This window comes from Hemibagrus wyckioides, linkage group LG05 (genome assembly GCF_019097595.1).
Source record: "Hemibagrus wyckioides isolate EC202008001 linkage group LG05, SWU_Hwy_1.0, whole genome shotgun sequence".
Classification (NCBI taxonomy): Eukaryota; Metazoa; Chordata; class Actinopteri; order Siluriformes; family Bagridae; genus Hemibagrus; species Hemibagrus wyckioides.
The window spans coordinates 13,437,565-13,455,366 of record NC_080714.1 but is presented as its reverse complement, the minus strand read 5'-3'; the positions used below and the strand labels follow the sequence as shown (position 1 = coordinate 13,455,366).

At 39.5% G+C, this 17,802-nt stretch overlaps 1 protein-coding gene across 8 annotated transcripts in view; it reads right to left on the bottom strand.

Moving 5' to 3' along the window:
- The window catches only part of gcn1 (GCN1 activator of EIF2AK4), a 52,018-nt gene that overhangs the window by 23,984 nt on the left and 10,232 nt on the right, over window positions 1-17,802 (bottom strand). For 7 of the 8 annotated variants that reach the window (XR_009204585.1, XR_009204584.1, XR_009204586.1 and 4 more), the window contains exons 18-33: window positions 17,381-17,540; window positions 17,101-17,290; window positions 16,253-16,377; window positions 15,950-16,128; window positions 15,754-15,847; window positions 15,545-15,658; window positions 11,806-12,004; window positions 11,503-11,652; window positions 10,990-11,171; window positions 10,783-10,863; window positions 10,533-10,676; window positions 8,042-8,166; window positions 6,797-6,986; window positions 5,029-5,099; window positions 4,787-4,952; window positions 4,281-4,475 (exon numbers count right to left, since the gene is read on the bottom strand). Coding sequence is in view for 1 of the 8 variants with exons in the window: in XM_058389769.1 (XP_058245752.1) it covers window positions 4,281-4,475; window positions 4,787-4,952; window positions 5,029-5,099; window positions 6,797-6,986; window positions 8,042-8,166; window positions 10,533-10,676; window positions 10,783-10,863; window positions 10,990-11,171; window positions 11,503-11,652; window positions 11,806-12,004; window positions 15,545-15,658; window positions 15,754-15,847; window positions 15,950-16,128; window positions 16,253-16,377; window positions 17,101-17,290; window positions 17,381-17,540 (2,365 nt within the window). In the remaining 7 variants the exon portion in view is untranslated. The remainder of the gene's footprint in view (window positions 1-4,280; window positions 4,476-4,786; window positions 4,953-5,028; window positions 5,100-6,796; window positions 6,987-8,041; window positions 8,167-10,532; window positions 10,677-10,782; window positions 10,864-10,989; window positions 11,172-11,502; window positions 11,653-11,805; window positions 12,005-15,544; window positions 15,659-15,753; window positions 15,848-15,949; window positions 16,129-16,252; window positions 16,378-17,100; window positions 17,291-17,380; window positions 17,541-17,802) is intronic. The other variant, XR_009204590.1, reaches the window with a different exon arrangement.

Sequence of the window (17,802 nt, the reverse complement as noted above, 5' to 3'; positions counted from 1 at the left end):
GGGACTGTGTTTTCGAATGAGATATTAACGTGGTGAAGTTAGTTTGAGGACATTAGACAGACATTTGGAAGCAGTATTTTAGGGACCGTCGACAAATTTCTGTACGACTAAAGCGTGGTACTTGTTACTAACCTGGCTACATGCCCCAGTTATTCTACTTTCTTCTTAAATATACATATGCCATGTGACCCAAAACTAGTACCAATATAATCTAATTAGAAACCCCCACGAGGTACACCTCGTTATCCCAAAATATGTTTTCCGATTTTTATTTGTCGACGGTCCCTAAAATACCGCTTCCGAATGTCTAATGTCCGAATATCAAACTAACTTCACCACGGTTGAGATATTGAAGTATGGAACTTGTACTGTTCAGTCTTACAGTAATCACACTGTACAGTTTTCTGTCTGTTTTACTTTGAAATGATCCCAAACTTTCTGCCATTTTCTTTGGCCTGAATCTTCTCTGTGTGTAGTTATAGTAAATGGACTAAACAAAGCTTCTTTTGATGATTTTTTGTATTCGAATTACTCGAGTTACTCGAGGAATCGTTTCAGCCCTACTCACCTTCCACTTTTAGGTGAACACTGTATTTGTAAACAACTTTCATGCAGTTATCTAACAGGCCAACCATATTGCAGCAGAGCAATGCTCAAAATCATGCAGAGCATCAGTTAATGTTCAGATCAAACATCAGTATGGGGGGAAAGGTGTGATCTCTGTGACCAACAGTGACAAGGTAGTTGGTAGCTGGCTCAGAAACTGCTGATGTACTGGGATTTTTATACACAAAACAAAAAACATCCTATGTGCATAGGATCTGCAGGCTAAAAAACCTTGTTGAGAGAGATCAGAAGAGAATGTCCAAACTGCTTTAAGCTCACAGGAAGTTTATAGTACTCAAATAAGCACTATTTACAACTATGGTCAGCAGAAAAGCATCTCAGATTACACATCAAACTATGAGGTGGGTGGGCAACAATGGGAAACCACATCAGTTTCCACTCATCAGTTTTCCTATCCAGACCAATAATTTGACGCTTAGAATCATGAGCACAGACTCAACCAAACTGGACAGATTGTTTTTCTAGTTTTCAACTGTCCAGTTTTGGACAGCTTGTCCACATGATGGCCTCAGATTCCTGTTTGTTTGTGTTTATCACAGTTATAAAAAGTGAAGGTTTGACATACATCATTACTGACAGGTCAAACCAATCTGGCCATTTTCCACTGTTCTCAGTCATCAACCCACATGAACAGTTGATCACTGGATGTCTTCACTTTATTGCACCTATTCTAAGTTGAAAATTTAGGGGATTCATGCAAGTGCCGCAACTACCCTCTCAGCCAGCTTGGCAGCTCTAAGTTTTCCTCCAGTTCAGAAAAACAAGGGAACTCTGAGTTATACTCAACAGTTTTCCCAAGCACACGCACTGTTTACACCAGAGGTTTCCAAGCACCTCTCAGTTCAGGGCAATTGATGCTTTGAATGAATGAATGTATTATACAATCCAGGTCACACACAGTGGGCAATATTCTTCCCTCTAGGAGTTCAGGAAAAATAAAAGCACTATTGCAGTCAGGCAAACAGCTGAGGAAAATCAATTAAAAAAAAAAACTTAAAAAAAAAAAAGAAAACCACTAGGGACACACCCACACCGATTTCAGGAACCAGTTCCTGGATCACAATGCAGTGCCAGCAGGGTGGAAATGTACAGAAGGCCTCTTTCTGCCAGCAAAGACAATAGTTAAGCATGTGCAGTTCATTTGTGGGTTATAACTATTGTTTAACAGGAATACACACTGCATTTCACCATGAAACCACCCAAATTCAATGGGGTAATGGGATGTGGTAGCTTAGTGGTTAAGGTATTAGACTACTGATCGGAAAGTTGAGCTCAGAGCCCCTGAGCAAGGCCCTGTAAAGCTTTACAGTAATAAATGGCAATCTCTGAGAAATGGAGTGGGCTGAGTCATATTGTGCTTTTTTGTGCTCAGTGACAGACATTCTCCACTTTCTCCAGGATCTGCTATATCTAGGAAATGCTTTTTCCACTATGACAGTATATTTTGCTGTGGCCCGTCATGTAGGATTTGGAGACAAACCTGCAAGCTAATAATAATATGAAAGGTGCACGTTCCATGTGGCCAATGTCCAGGCAGTTGGTCCCATTGTGGGATTTATCTTTGGTTATAGAAGCCCTTTCTCACCACCCCTTTGAGCCATTAGCAGAGATTTTAGTTGAATCTTATTTCTTACAACAGTGCTGCTTGTAGCTCCGCCAACAGCCAAAGTGATTTACAATTGTAATGTATGTATGTATGTATTAGCCAGTCTTGTTTACTATCCAGGGCTAACTAAAGTTTCTTTTAACTGTAGCCCAGCTTTAGTACATAAAGTGGAGGTCTAATTGGTGCTTGAAAACAGAAAGGACAGCTTTGCACCCTCCTTCACTGACTTCTCCTGAGCTTGAGTTTATTATGTCCAGTAAAGGCTCTTTGTGAAGAAGTTTGTTTCTAGGGCCTCTACATACAAAGAGAACACAACATCAATACACTATCTATCTACCTACCTGTGTGATAAAATTGTAAAGGAAAGCAATTACTCTATATCTGCATGTTCATTATTTGCACATGCACACATATATTTGTTATACATCACATACACTACTCACAAAAAGTTAAGGATATTCGGCTTTCGGGTGAAATTTCAGGATACACCTAAAATGCATTAAACCTTTACAGGCGAACTTAATTTGACCTTCTCTACACTTTTGAATGCTATATCCAACTGTTCAGTGTTTCAGTAGTTTTTGCATAACTTGGTCTCTAACAAGGTGCTTAACGGCAAAATTCACAACTGGTATTTGATCCATGAATCGACCAATAAATTTTCTGGTTCAATTTGAATTGGTATTTAAAGTCTTCTTCATCATGCTGTTCACATTTTGACATCATGAGACCAAGACGACACCTAACAATTGATCAAAAGTACCTTGCCATTGCGAGGCTTCAAACAGGATGTTCTTAGAGGGAAGTGGCCACTGAGCTTAGAGTGTCACAGAGTGTCATCAGCAGGTTGCGACAGAGATACAGAGAGACTGGAAGAGTCACAGAAAGGCATAGAAGTGGACGTCCTTTGGCCACATCCCATGTTGAACGTTGCCCTGCGGAACCGGATGATGAATGCCACTTAACTCCAGGCACATTTAAGGGAGGTGAGAGGCACCCAAGTGTCACGTCAGACCATTCAAAACCGTTTACATCAGCGTAGTCTGTGTGCTAGACAACCGGCAAGGGTACCTGACCACACCACCAGGCACAGGCCTCATCCTCTTGCATGGGCCAGGGAGCATTTACGCTGGAGGGACCAGTGGGCCTCAGTGCTGTTCTCTGATGAAAGTCAATTCACACTGAGCAGAAATGATGGCCGCCAACGATGCTGGAGACATCAAGGAGAGCGCTATGCATCAGCAACTGTTGTCACCAGACGAGCCTTTGGTGGTGGTGGTGGTGTTACTGTCTGGGCAGGTGTGTCTACGCAATACAGAACTGCCCTACATCTTGTGAATGGTACAGTGACAAGCCAATACTACCTGAATACCATCATTAATCCAGTCATTGTGCCCCTGCATGAACAACACAGGCCTAATTTCATCTTCATGGACGACAATGCTCCAGCTCATCGAGGTCACATCATTAGGGAACAGCTGCTGGAGGCTGGGGTACCTCAAAAGGAGTGGCCTGCACTTTCTCCAGACCTGAATCCCATAGAAAACCTATGGGATCAGCTGAGTCGCCGTGTAGAGGCTCGTAACCCTGCACCCCAGAACTTCAATGACCTGAGGGCCACCCTTCAAGAAGAGTGGAATGCCATGCCTCAGCAGACAATAAGTCGACTTGTGAGCAGCATGTCTCACTGTTGTCAAGCTGTAATTGATGGTCAAGGCCACATGACAAATTATTGAGACAATGACATTGTGGTATACCCACCACTGTTTTTGTTTCAATAAATTGTTTGAGATGAGGAAATCACCATTGCATGCTTCTACTTAAATGCCCTACTTTCATGATATAATATCACTGTAGTGTGAACTTTTTACATTTTCCATAAATTTCACCCAAAAGCCAAATATCCTTAACTTTTTGGGAGTAGTGTATGTGCCTTCTCCAGTCACCTTCCAGGCACTAACCAGAATCTTAGTTAAGCTGCCCCACCGTTTCCATATGATTTACTTGTGATTTACACCTGTAACTGGACAAAAGGGACAGCAATTACCTGCTGAGAGGGTGTGGAGAGAGCAGTGATAAGCTTAGCGACTATTGGCTTGACTTTGGGGTCACTCTTGTCCAGATGTTTGGCCAGTGAGCCCATGAGGATGACCACGCTCTGACGCACTGAGTCGTAACTGGCATCTTGAGGAGCATTCTTCAGGAACTCCTCAAACACAGGCAGCAGTGAGTTTACATTGTCCTATAATACAAAATCAAAAACATTTTTACATTTAAATTTTCTTCTTAAAATTCATTTGAAAACTAGCTACAATCTAGTAAATACATCATGTACATATAGTTTAGCTTGTATATTCACACAGCCCTCCACATTGAGAATTTAAATAACATACAGCTTTATATGCATACAATCTTAGGTATGTTTTTTTTAGTTACATAAAGGCAGCATGCATGTTCTAATTAAATCTATAACTCTTTAATACATCTAGTTTGTTGCAGGCAAATGCACATAAGCACTGGAAGGAGTAAAGCATGGATTTTAGGTGGAGATACCTTGCCATGGGTGTTGAGGACAGACAGAGCAGCATCCAGCATGCAGCGTCGCACCTCACTGTGTCTGTCATTCAGAGCTTCAGGTACGAAAAACTGAAAGATGGGAGTCACCTGATACTCCCTTAGCCACTGAGACAGTTTATTAAGAGCCAGTGCTATCCCACATCTGTAGTTAGGAAACATCACTTCAGTACAACACTTTGTATACATGAATAGTGTTACTCAAAAAGCAGGGGCTTTACCTTGCAGCCCACTGGTCAGGAGGTGCTTCTGATATTACCCGTCCCAAAGCATCCAGGACTGGAGGTGGTCTCTGCAATTTATAAATTGAATAATGTGTTAAGAAAAGATCAACATCTACACTAGAAATTCAATCAATAATTTCTATTGTTTATTTAAATATTTTTAAATAGTTAAAAAATTAATTCTAGTATTGTAATTGGTGGTGTTTGCATAGAAAAGCATCACAATTGTTCTCACATACTTATTATTATTATTGGAGAAACAAAGCATTACAACTGTTCTCAAATACGACAATTATTATGTCTGCTTATATAAAACTAATACACTGTTCTGCTATTTAAGACTATCATTATCATTTTTATTGATGATTGCAAAGCAAAGCATCACTATTGTTATCCTCACATGCTTACACACATCTTTTAACTTGCTGAGCTTTCAAAAGCTACTTCCACCAATCGAGTCCACCAGGCTGTACAGACTGATAGTGTTATATTTTCTCTTAACTAATCAGATGTACAGATGTTCCTGTTGCGGATGCCCAAATCTCGCAGACTTGATCAAATATAATAAAACATCCCAAACTACACTGGCAATGTTCAGAACCTAGCATAGAACATTCACGAATCAAACTCCAACTGTTAAATGTGTGTATTACACACCTGTGTGTACAAGGCCTCATGCCCCTCATCTCTCCCTCTCAATCTGTTCATCAATGCTACACACTCTCTCCAAACATCTCCAACTAACAGTAACCTACACACACAGTCTCTAATTTCAGTGGACCTCCCTTTCACACACATTTGCTGAGGCATTGTTTCAAATAGCCTATGTAATGTCACAAAATTTATTTCTCTCCAGAGTTGCATTTATTTCTTGCCAAGAACTTGCATTGATGACGGGAGAGTCAGACTGCTGCATAAAGTCTTCTCCAGCACATCCCAAAGATTCTCAATGGGGGTTAAGGTCTGGACTCTGTGGTGGCCATAAAAATCTGTGAAAATAATGCCTCACTAACTACTCATCTAATCTTTCACAATTTAAGCCCAATGAATCCTGGTGTTGTTATCTTGGAATATGCCTGTGCCATCAGGGAAGAAAATAATCAAGTGAAGGAAAAACCTGCTCATTCAGAATATTCAGGCAGTCAGGTGGCCTCATTTTTGGGTAAAAAAACATTGCTAAACCTAGATCTGCCCAACTGATGTAACCCCAGATCATAACACTACCCCCACAGACATATATGGTAGGCACTAGGAATGATGTGTGCCTCACTTCATCTGTCTCTCTTCTTACCCTAATGCACCCATCACTCTGGAATCATCAATGGCCCCATCAATTTGAACTCATCAGACCACATGGCCTTTTTCCATTACTCCAGAATTCAATCTTTATGCTCCCTGGCAAATTGAATCTCTCTCTTTTTTTTTTTTTAACCTCAATGGCAAGTGATTTTCTTAGGGCTACATAGATGTTTAGTCCCAATCCCTTGAATTCTCTTTGCATTGCACATGTGAAAATGCTGTTAGACTTGTTATTAAACATAGCCATAAGTTCTGCTGCTGTGTTATTTTTTTTTTTATTTAAAATTCACCAAAGGTTTGAATGATCTCTGACCATGATTATTCAGGATTTTTTTTTAAAATCACATCACATTCTTCCTCGAAGATGACGGTTCACCATTAGCCTTACAGGATTTAATAATGCATTGGACAGTTCTTAAGCCAATTTTAGTAGTTTCAACAATCTCCTTAGTTGTTTTCTACTCACATAAAGTTTCTGCTGATAGAGCTCGGTAAGCTGAGACAGAACTGCAGCTGATTCTTCCTGGTATTGACTCACGGCACAGGATAAAGCCTCAGCTGCTGCCACCCTCACTGTTTCCTCATGGTGTGTTACATCACTGATTAGCAGTGGACAAAGTTCAGGAACCAACTCTAGACACAAAGTCTGCCACAACCTAAGGAAGTAGAAATATACATCAGAAAACAGATGGAGAACCACCAGCAAAACCATTAAAATAAGAGAAAGATGGGATCTAATGGTCTAAACAGTTACTATCCAATTGATGACATCAGATGATGTTAACTTTGGAACACATTTTCCCTATATAAAATATTAAAATAGGGAGGGTATAACCGCTATCTGTCTAGTGCAAAATGATGATGCTTGAATTGTAAGCTTTTTTTTTTTACTATAAAAACTTGCATTACTGATGAGTACTGGGGACACTCAAAAAGGTCATTAATATTAAATACACACACACACAAGTTTCTGAATCACATGTTTCAAACAAGTGCTTATGAAGCTGTAAATAGTAAAACCAGTAGATCTTCCAAATGAGTATATATATAGATATTTTACCTACATTTTTTAATAATAATAATAATAATAATAAGGTCCTCTTATACAGTACTTTCCAGAATTATTATTGGAATTATTATAACCCTCATAAATTGTTAAAAAATAACATGATTTGTAAAATGAATATCTTCCACAATAATTAAAACTCAAAAAATAAGAGATATTATTTCTCTCATTAGAATTACCTCCAGTCCCTAGGGCTTTGTTGTTGCTTTTAAATATGTCCTGTATCACTATAGTATATGAAGCTGAACAGATTAAAAAGATGCTTGCTATTCATTACAAGAGGAACAACCAAAGTATATCCAATTCAAAAGAAAGTAATAGTTGTTCACCTACAAAAATCATAGATAGATAACTTGTTTATTAAAAACCCTTATTTATTTATTTTAATTTTTTTCTTTACAAAAATACAAATACCTATGCAGTTAAAAGCACCATTAAGCACATAGCGTGAGATCTGATCACTTAATGAACCATGTAATAACTAAGACCACAGTATCAGTTCTTCTGACCCAATTAATTTCTGAATGGAAGGCATCATGATTGTGATTAAGGAATTGCGAATATAGAATAACTATTCAGGAATTTATTAATTTCTTGCAACAGATATGCTGTAAAATAGTGCATTGTGATCAAGTCTTGACTCACTTGTTAGCTAGTGCTCTGCCTTCCTCCTCCACATCAAATTTGGCCACCCACAGTCTCCTGAGCACATTGAGCCCACTGGGTTCAGCACTATCTGTGGGCAAAGCCAGCTTCAACTCCAAAAGGCCCTGCGGGTTACACAAACATGTATTTATGTATGTATATGTACCGTATTGTCCCGAATATAAGACGTCCCTGATTATAAGACGACCCTCCCTTTTCAAAGTGTACCTTTTGGAAAAATGCATTTTGAAGACCAACTCTTGTCTTTTATAAAGAAAATGCTTTAATTTGAAAATAATTTTCATCTGGCATAACATATAACCTTCAGTCCATGTGGATTTAAGTTAGGCTATGCATCTGATTGTGAAAAAATACATAGCCTACCAATATTTTATTAAGTCATGATGTTCAGACTGTAATGTCTTAGTGCTTTAACAGTTTATAGTTTATTTAGATCTATCTTTAGGCTTATTTAATTTAATGCATTTGTACGTCTTGGGTATGGAATAATATTCAAAAGGGTCCTTAAGTCAAGGGTTTTCAGAACCAAAGACAGTGGGCCTCCTTTGACACAACATACATTTGTTAGCCTACTTTTATCAACTGTGTTAACATTAAAAATTCAAAGTTAGGCTATTATCTGAATAATAACATTGTTGTGTTTTCTGACCGTTTTTTTTTATTTTTTTGTTGCTGTCGCTCTCAAGGGCTGTAAGGTATTTTAGTCACGTGGTTATCTGAATAATAACATTGTTGTGTTTTCTGACAGTTTTTTTAAAAAAAATTTTATTGCTGTCGCTCTCAAGGGCTGTAAGGTATTTTAGTCAAGCGGTGCTGAGCAGAACGATAGGTGTAGGACATTAAAGCATCCTGAGAGCGGTTCTAGAGCATATTCCAGCGCACACTCACTGTATTTTGGCTGGTGTGTGCGTGCGTGTGTGAGTGCACAGAGAGATGTCAGTTAAAAGTCATGTCTTTTCGGTTCTAATTCTTGATTCTTCTCAGCAACACTTTGCAAACTATCTGATGTTATACATATATATATATACACTATATTGCCAAAAGTATTCGCTCACCTGCCTTGACTTGCATATGAACTTAAGTGACATCCCATTCCTAATCCATAGGGTTCAATATGACGTCGGTCCACCCTTTGCAGCTATAACAGCTTCAACTCTTCTGGGAAGGCTGTCCACAAGGTTTAGGTGTGTTTATGGGAATTTTTGACCATTCTTCCAGAAGCGCATTTGTGAGGTCACACACTGATGTTGGACGAGAAGGCCTGGCTCTCAGTCTCCGCTCTAATTCATCCCAAAGGTGTTCTATCGGGTTGAGGTCAGGACTCTGTGCAGGCCAGTCAAGTTCATCCATACCAGACTCTGTCATCCATGTCTTTATGGACCTTGCTTTGTGCACTGGTGCACAGTCATGTTGGAAGAGGAAGGGGCCAGCTCCAAACTGTTCCCACAAAGTTGGGAGCATGGAATTGTCCAAAATGTCTTGGTATGCTGAAGCATTCAGAGTTCCTTTCACTGGAACTAAGGGGCCAAGCCCAGCTCCTGAGAAACAACCCCACACCATAATCCCCCCTCCACCAAACTTTACACTTGGCACAATGCAGTCAGACAAGTACCGTTCTCCTGGCAACCGCCAAACCCAGACTCGTCCATCAGATTGCCAGATGGAGAAGCGCGATTCGTCACTCCAGAGAACGCGTCTCCACTGCTCTAGAGTCCAGTGGCAGCGTGCTTTACACCACTGCATCCAACGCTTTGCATTGCACTTGGTGATGTATGGCTTGGATGCAGCTGCTCGGCCATGGAAACCCATTCCATGAAGCTCTCTGCGCACTGTTCTTGAGCTAATCTGAAGGCCACATGAAGTTTGGAGGTCTGTAGCGATTGACTCTGCAGAAAGTTGGTGACCTCTTCGCACTATGCGCCTCAGCATCTGCTGACCCCGCTCCGTCAGTTTACGTGGTCTACCACTTCGTGGCTGAGTTGCTGTCGTTCCCAAACACTTCCACGTTCTTATAATACAGCTGACAGTTGACTGTGGAATATTTAGGAGCGAGGAAATTTCACGACTGGATTTGTTGCACAGGTGGCATCCTATCACAGTTCCACGCTGGAATTCACTGAGCTCCTGAGAGCGACCCATTCTTTCACAAATGTTTGTAAAAACAGTCTGCATGCCTAGGTGCTTGATTTTATACACCTTTGGCCATGGAAGTGATTGGAACACCTGATTCTGACTATTTGGTTGGGTGAGCGAATACTTTTGGCAATATAGTGTATACATTACATATATATATATATATATATATATATATATATATATATATATATATGTATGAGACAGAGTGTATGTATGGATATAAATTACATATAAAGCTTGAACATTATTTTGTTTGATTGGAGAGAAGTGCAGGCCATTTTTACTTCCAGAGCAGAAAAATGAAAATAGAAAGAAAATAACAGAGCAAACATACCCGGAGGGTTGCATCCCTAACAGAAAAACATGGAGAAAGCAGGGCTTCTAGAAGCACGTCAATCTCAGCTTGTTCAGCCAATGCACAGCCCTCCTGCCCTCCAGCACTCACACAAAGAGTGGTAAGACAACTTGATGCAAGCACCTATAAGACATTCAAATAAAAACACATTAACACACTACAACAATTAAGTCCACTACCAAGAACATGCTACTAAATATATCCATATACCACCAAAACCACTTCATACCTGCAGTCGTGGTGTAGAGGTACCAATCACTTTGGTGAGCAGTAACAGCATGTTCACACGGGGGAGAAGCTCTGGACCATTCTGTAAAATCAGCGAAACATTTATAGCTAGATTTATATTCAAAATCTTCAGTAGAGGCAGAACAGAAAATGTACACATTATTACACATTACCATTTCATTATCTAAAAAGTATTGTAATTCTCTACCTCATCAATGAGTACATCAGTGGCATCACTGCTGGAGCGCAACTGAGAGTGTGTGTGGATAATCTGTAGTGCATGTGTCAGCATGAGTTCTGTCTCCTCAGATATCCCACTATTTATGCTGAGGACGGCCTGCAGCAGTGGGAAACAGAAAGAAAAAGCCGGTGCAGACAGGGGACGCACATCTGCAAGAAAAAATAACTTGAGCAGTCTTTTTTTTGGGTCACATTTGCCATATAGTGCACATCATACACTAAATTTTGAGCAATTTGGACAGTGTTCCAAATAACTAATTATTTTTAAAACATGAACAGTATAAAAACATTCAGCATACAAAATATATAACCCATATTATACAGTTGTAGATAATTTTATGACTAAACTAATGCACTTAGCTTTGTTGACTAATAGTCCAAAAGGCCTATGTGAGTGAGTGTTGGTATGATGCAGCACTACAAACACTGAGGCACTTCACTGGAAAGACTCTTCATTTCTAATTAGTGTGTGTGGTCTCACCAGATTTACCCTCTCTATATGGCACTGTCTGTGTGTACAACAGTTGGATGGTCCGACGTGCAGCTGTGTTCAGGTCCTCCTGAGACCAAGCTAGATCCAGTTCACATTCCGGCTTCAAAAGACGCAAGGTCACATGACCCACATGAAGTGCTAGACAGTGACAAAACAGCCATAAAAGGGATCACATAACTTTACAAACAAGGTATATCTTTGAAGACTGAATAGAACTTAAAAGGAACCAAACTGCACAACAAAAATGGCAACGCTATAATAAACTACAGCAGACTAGAATGGCGCTCTTACCCAGGAAGTGCAAGTGATTTTGCAGGACACATGTGCCAATATGGAGGAAGGTTTGGTGCACATGAGAAGCAGCTAATGGTGAGTGCAGTAGGGGCAGGAGCACTTGGAGGATTCTAGGAATGTGGTGAGAAATCTGAGGAGGGTGACAAGCCATAATGGCCTCCAAAAGCCCCACTGTGCATTGCAGTTCCATATCCAACTGAAGAAGAGATAAAGGAGTTCAGAATCTAGCTTATAATCACTGATGGTTAGGAACACCTGTATATTCATGCAATTATCTAATCAGGCAATCATGTAGCAACAGCGCAATGCAAAACAGATACAGGTCAAGAGCTTCAGTTGACAAGTTTTCACAGCGTGGTGTGAAAAACAACATTAAGCGAGTGAACTATCTGTGGGTGGAAATGCCTTGTTAAGAGGTAGGATATGTTGCTATAGTAATATAATCACTCCTTACAACCAGAAAAGCATGCACAAAATATCAAACCTTGAAGTGAATAGGCTACAACAGCAGAAGACCACATCAGGTTTCAATCAAATCAGACAAGAACAAACATCTGAGGCTACAGTGGGCACAGGTGCACAAAAATTGAAAAGATGAACATTAGGGGAAAAAACCCACATGGTCTTTTACCAGGCTCCTTTGCCCATATCGTTCCAATTCCTGTTTCAGCTAACTGGAATGGAACCCTCCTGTTGTAGCCCATCCACCCCAAGGTTGGATGTATTGTGTGTTTTGAGATGGGCGTTTTGCTCATATACTATATCCTTTTACCCTATTTTTAATTTTTTTTAATTTTAACACTCTTTGAAAACCGTAAAGACATCTTGAAATATTTCCTACGACGTAGGTAACTAAATTATCCATAAATATTTGTCCTGAAAATCAGCTGGCTAGCTAATGCTGATCTGACTTATTCATATCCTTGGAAACCTGTGAATATGTGATTAATTAGACGTCTTGTATTAATAGCGTCACTCCCCACATATAACTATAGATCATATTTAGATTTTTCTTTACTCCAGCAAGCAAATCTACAAGAAAGGATTTAGAAAAACCTCCAATTAATACAAAATATCTATTGATATCTGAATAAATTCCTATTAGTACACACACATACCATATATACAAACACTACCAGTCAAAAGCTCGGACACATCTTCTAATTCCATGGTCTTTCCTGATGTTTATTTCTTTCTACATTGTAAAACAATGCTGAAGGTGGCCGAAATACACAATGTCCTTTGAACAGTTGATATTGAGATATGTCTGCTACTGATGCTCTGTAAAGCCTTCATAATGGCTCTAATCTGAGGTGCTGTTAATTGGTGATTTCTGAGGCTGGTAACTCTAAATGAACTTCTCAGCAGCAGAGGTAAATTTTGGTCTTGCTTTCCTGGGATGGTCTTCATGTGAGCCAGTTTCTTCATGGTGCTTGATGGGTTTTGCAAATGCACTTGACAATACAAGAACTATTCCAGAACACCTGACCTTCGTGTCTTAAAATAACAACTATTTTTTGTTGTCATTACATATGGATTACTTAGGTCCATGTGTGTTATTTCATAGTTTTGAAATCTCCAGTATTGTTCTAGAATGTAGAAAATAAATCCCTAAACAAAAAACATTGAATTTGACTGGTAGTGTATATAAGTATTCACAGCCTTTGCTCAGTACTTTGATGCAGCAACTTTGGCACCAATTACAGCCACAAGTCTTTTTGAGTATGATGCTACAAGCTTCAGGTGCCTTTTGGCAAACTCCAGACGGGCAGTCAGGTGCCTTTTACTGAGGAGTGGCTTCTGTCTGGTCACTCTACCATACAGGCCTGATTGGTGGAGTGCTGCAGAGATGGTTGTTCTTCTGGAAGGTACTCCTCTCTCCACAGAGAAACGCTGGAGCTGTTTGAGCATGACCATCGGGTTCTTGGTCACCTCCCTGACCAAGGCCCTTCTCCATTGATCACTCGGTTTGGCCAGGCGGCCAACTCTAGAAAGAGTCCTGGTGGTTACAAAATTCTTGCATTTACGGATGGAGGCCCCTGTGCTCATTCGGACCTTCAATGCTGCAAAATATTTTCTGTACCCTTCCCCAGATACCATCCTGTCTCGGAGGTCTACAGACAATTGCTTGGACTTCATGGCTTGGTTTATGCTCTGACATAACTGTGGGACCTTATATAGACATGTGCGTGTGCCTTTCCAAATCATGTCCAATCAACTGGATTTACCACAGTTGGACTCCATTCAAGTTGTAGAAACAACTGAGCTCAAGTTTGAGTGTCATGGCAAAGGCTGTGAATACATATGTAGAAGAGATTTTTCCGTTTTGTTATTTTTAACAATTTGCAAAGATTTCAAACAAACTTCTTTCACATTGTCATCATGGGTGATTGTAGAATTTTGAGGAAAATAATGAATTTAATCCATTTTTGAATAAGCCTGTAATATAACAAAATGTGGAAAATGTGTCGCCGTGAGTGAGTTTGATAAAGGCCAAATTGTGATGGCTAGGCGACTGGATCAGAGCATCTCCAAAATTGCAGCTCTTGTGGGGTGTTCACGGTCTGCAGTTGTCAGTATCTATCAAAATGGGCCAAGAAAGGAACAGTGGTGAACTGGCAACAGGGTCATGGGCAGTCAAGTTATTAGTGTGGTGAAGCCACAACAAAATTCCTTCAAATGTTGAGCAATGAAGATTACATTATTCCTGAAAAAAATCAAGTGTTCATAAATTGTTCTTTTTTGATCGCCACTGTATATCCACTGTATGTGTGTATATATATATATATATATATATATATATATATATATATATATATATACATATACACATATACACATATACACACACACTTGTATATATATATATATATATATATATATATATATATATATATATATATATATATATATATATATATATATACACACACACACACACATTATGATAAGATTATGTGCACTGACAGGTGAAGTGAATAACAGTGATTATCTCCTCATCATGGCACCTGTTAGTGGGTGGGATATAACAGGCAGCAAGTAAACATTTTGTCCCCAAAGTTGATGCGTCAGTAGCAGGAAAAATGGGCAAGCGTAAGGATTTGAGCGAGTTTAACAAGGGCCAAATTGTGATGGCTAGACGACTGGATCAGAGCATCTACAAAACTGCAGCTCTTGTGGGGTGTTCCTGGTTTGCAGTGGTCAGTATCTATCAAGGAAAGAACAGTGCCAAAAGCAAGGCCCTCAATGCATAATGACCAAACCTGCACCCTGACCCCAAACTCAAGTGTATATGAATATCTTACAATTAAAAGCTGTGGTAGCTCAGTGGTGAAGGTGTTGGACTACTGACTGGAAGGTTGTGAGTTCAAATCCCAGGTCCACCAAACTGCCACTGCTTAACCCTCAATTGCTCAGTCATATTAAATGTACGTTGCTCTTGATAAGGGTGTCTGCCAAATGCCTGAAATGTAAATGTATTGATGCGTCTCTAAAATAGATACTGTTATTGTGGAGTGTGGTTAAGGTGTTGGGCTACTGATCAGAAAGTTGAGAGTTTGAATCCCAGGTCCACCAAGCCACCACTGCTGGTCCCCTGAGGAAGGCCCTTAACCCTCAATTGCTCAGTTGTATAAACTGAGATAAAAATGTAAGTCACTCTGTATAAGGGCGTCTGCCAAATGCCAGAAATGCAACTGTAATTATTATTATGAAATGAAATATTGCCCCTTAACACCTCTTGCAGTTTCTTCCGGATAGAGCACTCCTTCTCCAGCTGGTTCTGCATCATCTCCCTTTGTTTGCTGGTAAGCTGCACCTCATCTTTAATTCCTTTTTTCTTTTTAATTTCCTGAAGCAGATGCAATGGAAAAATTATTAAAAGTTAACAAAAAAGAGGAAAATGAAAAAACCGATGGTAGTGATATTAAGTCCAAAACAGCTTACCTCTTTTAGCTCAAGCTCAATTATCTGTTCTTTGAAAGAGTATGCCTTATTCTCTCTCTTTATATTGCCCTTTTTGGTGCTCTCTTGCTGGGCACTGAATGAGCATAATGGGACACGTAGGGTAAATACAAGAAGAAATCAATATTGCACCGAGCACACAAGGGACAAATATTAAAATTCTGTCCTCATCTCTTACCTCATGATGATGCTCTTGTCATACAGCTCTCCCTCTGGGGTCTTCATGATGGCATATTCCTGAGGTGTTACCTGCTTCAGTGCTGGATTAGACAGTCTCTGGATTACATGATCCATTACACAAGGGAGCAGTTTCCCAGGAGAAAGGTTCGACAACTCCCCAATGGCATTTCTCACAGCCTAGAGAGGGAGACTGACTTAATTGGACAATTTTGTAATTTCTTTCACAGACATATTAGTATATTATTTACAAGCAGCAGCAAAACATTTGTTTGTTTGATTATAACATAAATGGATGTCACACCTGGTTGTCAGCATTTCCCTCCAACAGTAGCGGGAGGATTGTCTGTAAATGCTGGTCAATAAACATAGTAGCATCTATATTCATGCTGGACAACAGCAAAGGCCATAGTTCTGATTTGGCAGCCACTTTGTAAAAGAGAAAAGAAAAAATATATCACAATGTGATCTTAGTATTACAATGTAAACAGGATTCATAGTAATAATAAAAAAAAAAAAAAATTAAATTTTACAATGTTACTTTAGCAGTATATAATTTTTAGGATCTTCAAGTAGTCAGACCCCTTAATTTTTTGTACACATTACTGTTATAAAGATTTAACTTCATTTAATTAACTGTTTTGTCACCTTTAAACACAACACAAAATACAAAACATGTTTGTACATTTAGTAAAATTCAAACATCTGAAATGAAATCTCTCCATCCATCTGCTTCGTACTGGCACTGAAAACACGGTTCTCAAAGTTGGTTTATAAACCAACTTTTACTTTACTCTCAAGTCAAGCTCAATCTCTCTCTGCCAAGTTGCCACTGTTGGGCCCTTGAGCAAGGTCCTTAACCCTCTCTGCTCCATGGGCACTGTTGACCCTGTGCACTGACCCCAACCTCCAAGGATGGGATATGCTAAGAAAGAATTTCACTGTGCTGTAATGTATATGTGACAAATAAAGGCTATTTCTTTCTATTTCTCCAAGGTAACCCAGAATTAGTAAATCTGGCAACAACTATTGAGATCAAAGTCTCAAACACATGTATGGGAAAAAGAAAGTACACATTATTTCTAAACAGTATGTGTGTATATTAAAACAAAATCAACAAGCAAAAGTAATGTACAAAAAAAATGAACAAACCAATGGATGGGTGGTGGGCCACAAGGATAATAACTAGGGCCAGTTTCTCAGTCTCACTTGAATCATTCCACTGGCCTGCAGCTGCACACAGAGCCCTTAGAGCCTCTAAGAGGATCCATGGGGGGATATATAAGCGGCCAAGCTCAGTCCACTCTCCTGCCTCAGTCTGAAGAGCTTCTGGGGGCAAAACCTAAAACAGAGAGATTAACAATAACAAAAGTAAATATAAAATATAAGAAAGCAAAAGTACTTTCTCTTCTGTTAAAGAAAAAACTCTGACCTTATGTTTGTTGATGACAGCACACAGTTCTCTCAGAAGGCCGTGGGCAAGATTAGAGCCACCCAGTGAGGAAAAAAGTTTCTTTACACACTGATGGGCACGCTTCCGCACATGATATACTCGACAAAGGAGCACAGCCACTATTGCCCGATGGTACATCCTGGAGAGAGTGTGTAGAGAGAGTGTATGGAGCCTGCCATTCAAATGGCATTGATATTCTCTTCAGTGGCTTACTGCCTTTACATATACAGTGAGGGAAAAAATTATTTGATCCCCTGCTGATTTTGTACGTTTGCCCACTGACAAAGAACAGTGAGAGACAGAATAACAACAAAAAAATCCAGAAAAACACATTTCAAAAAAGTTATATATTGATTTGCATTTTATTGAGTGAAATAAGTATTTGACCCCTTTGCAAAACA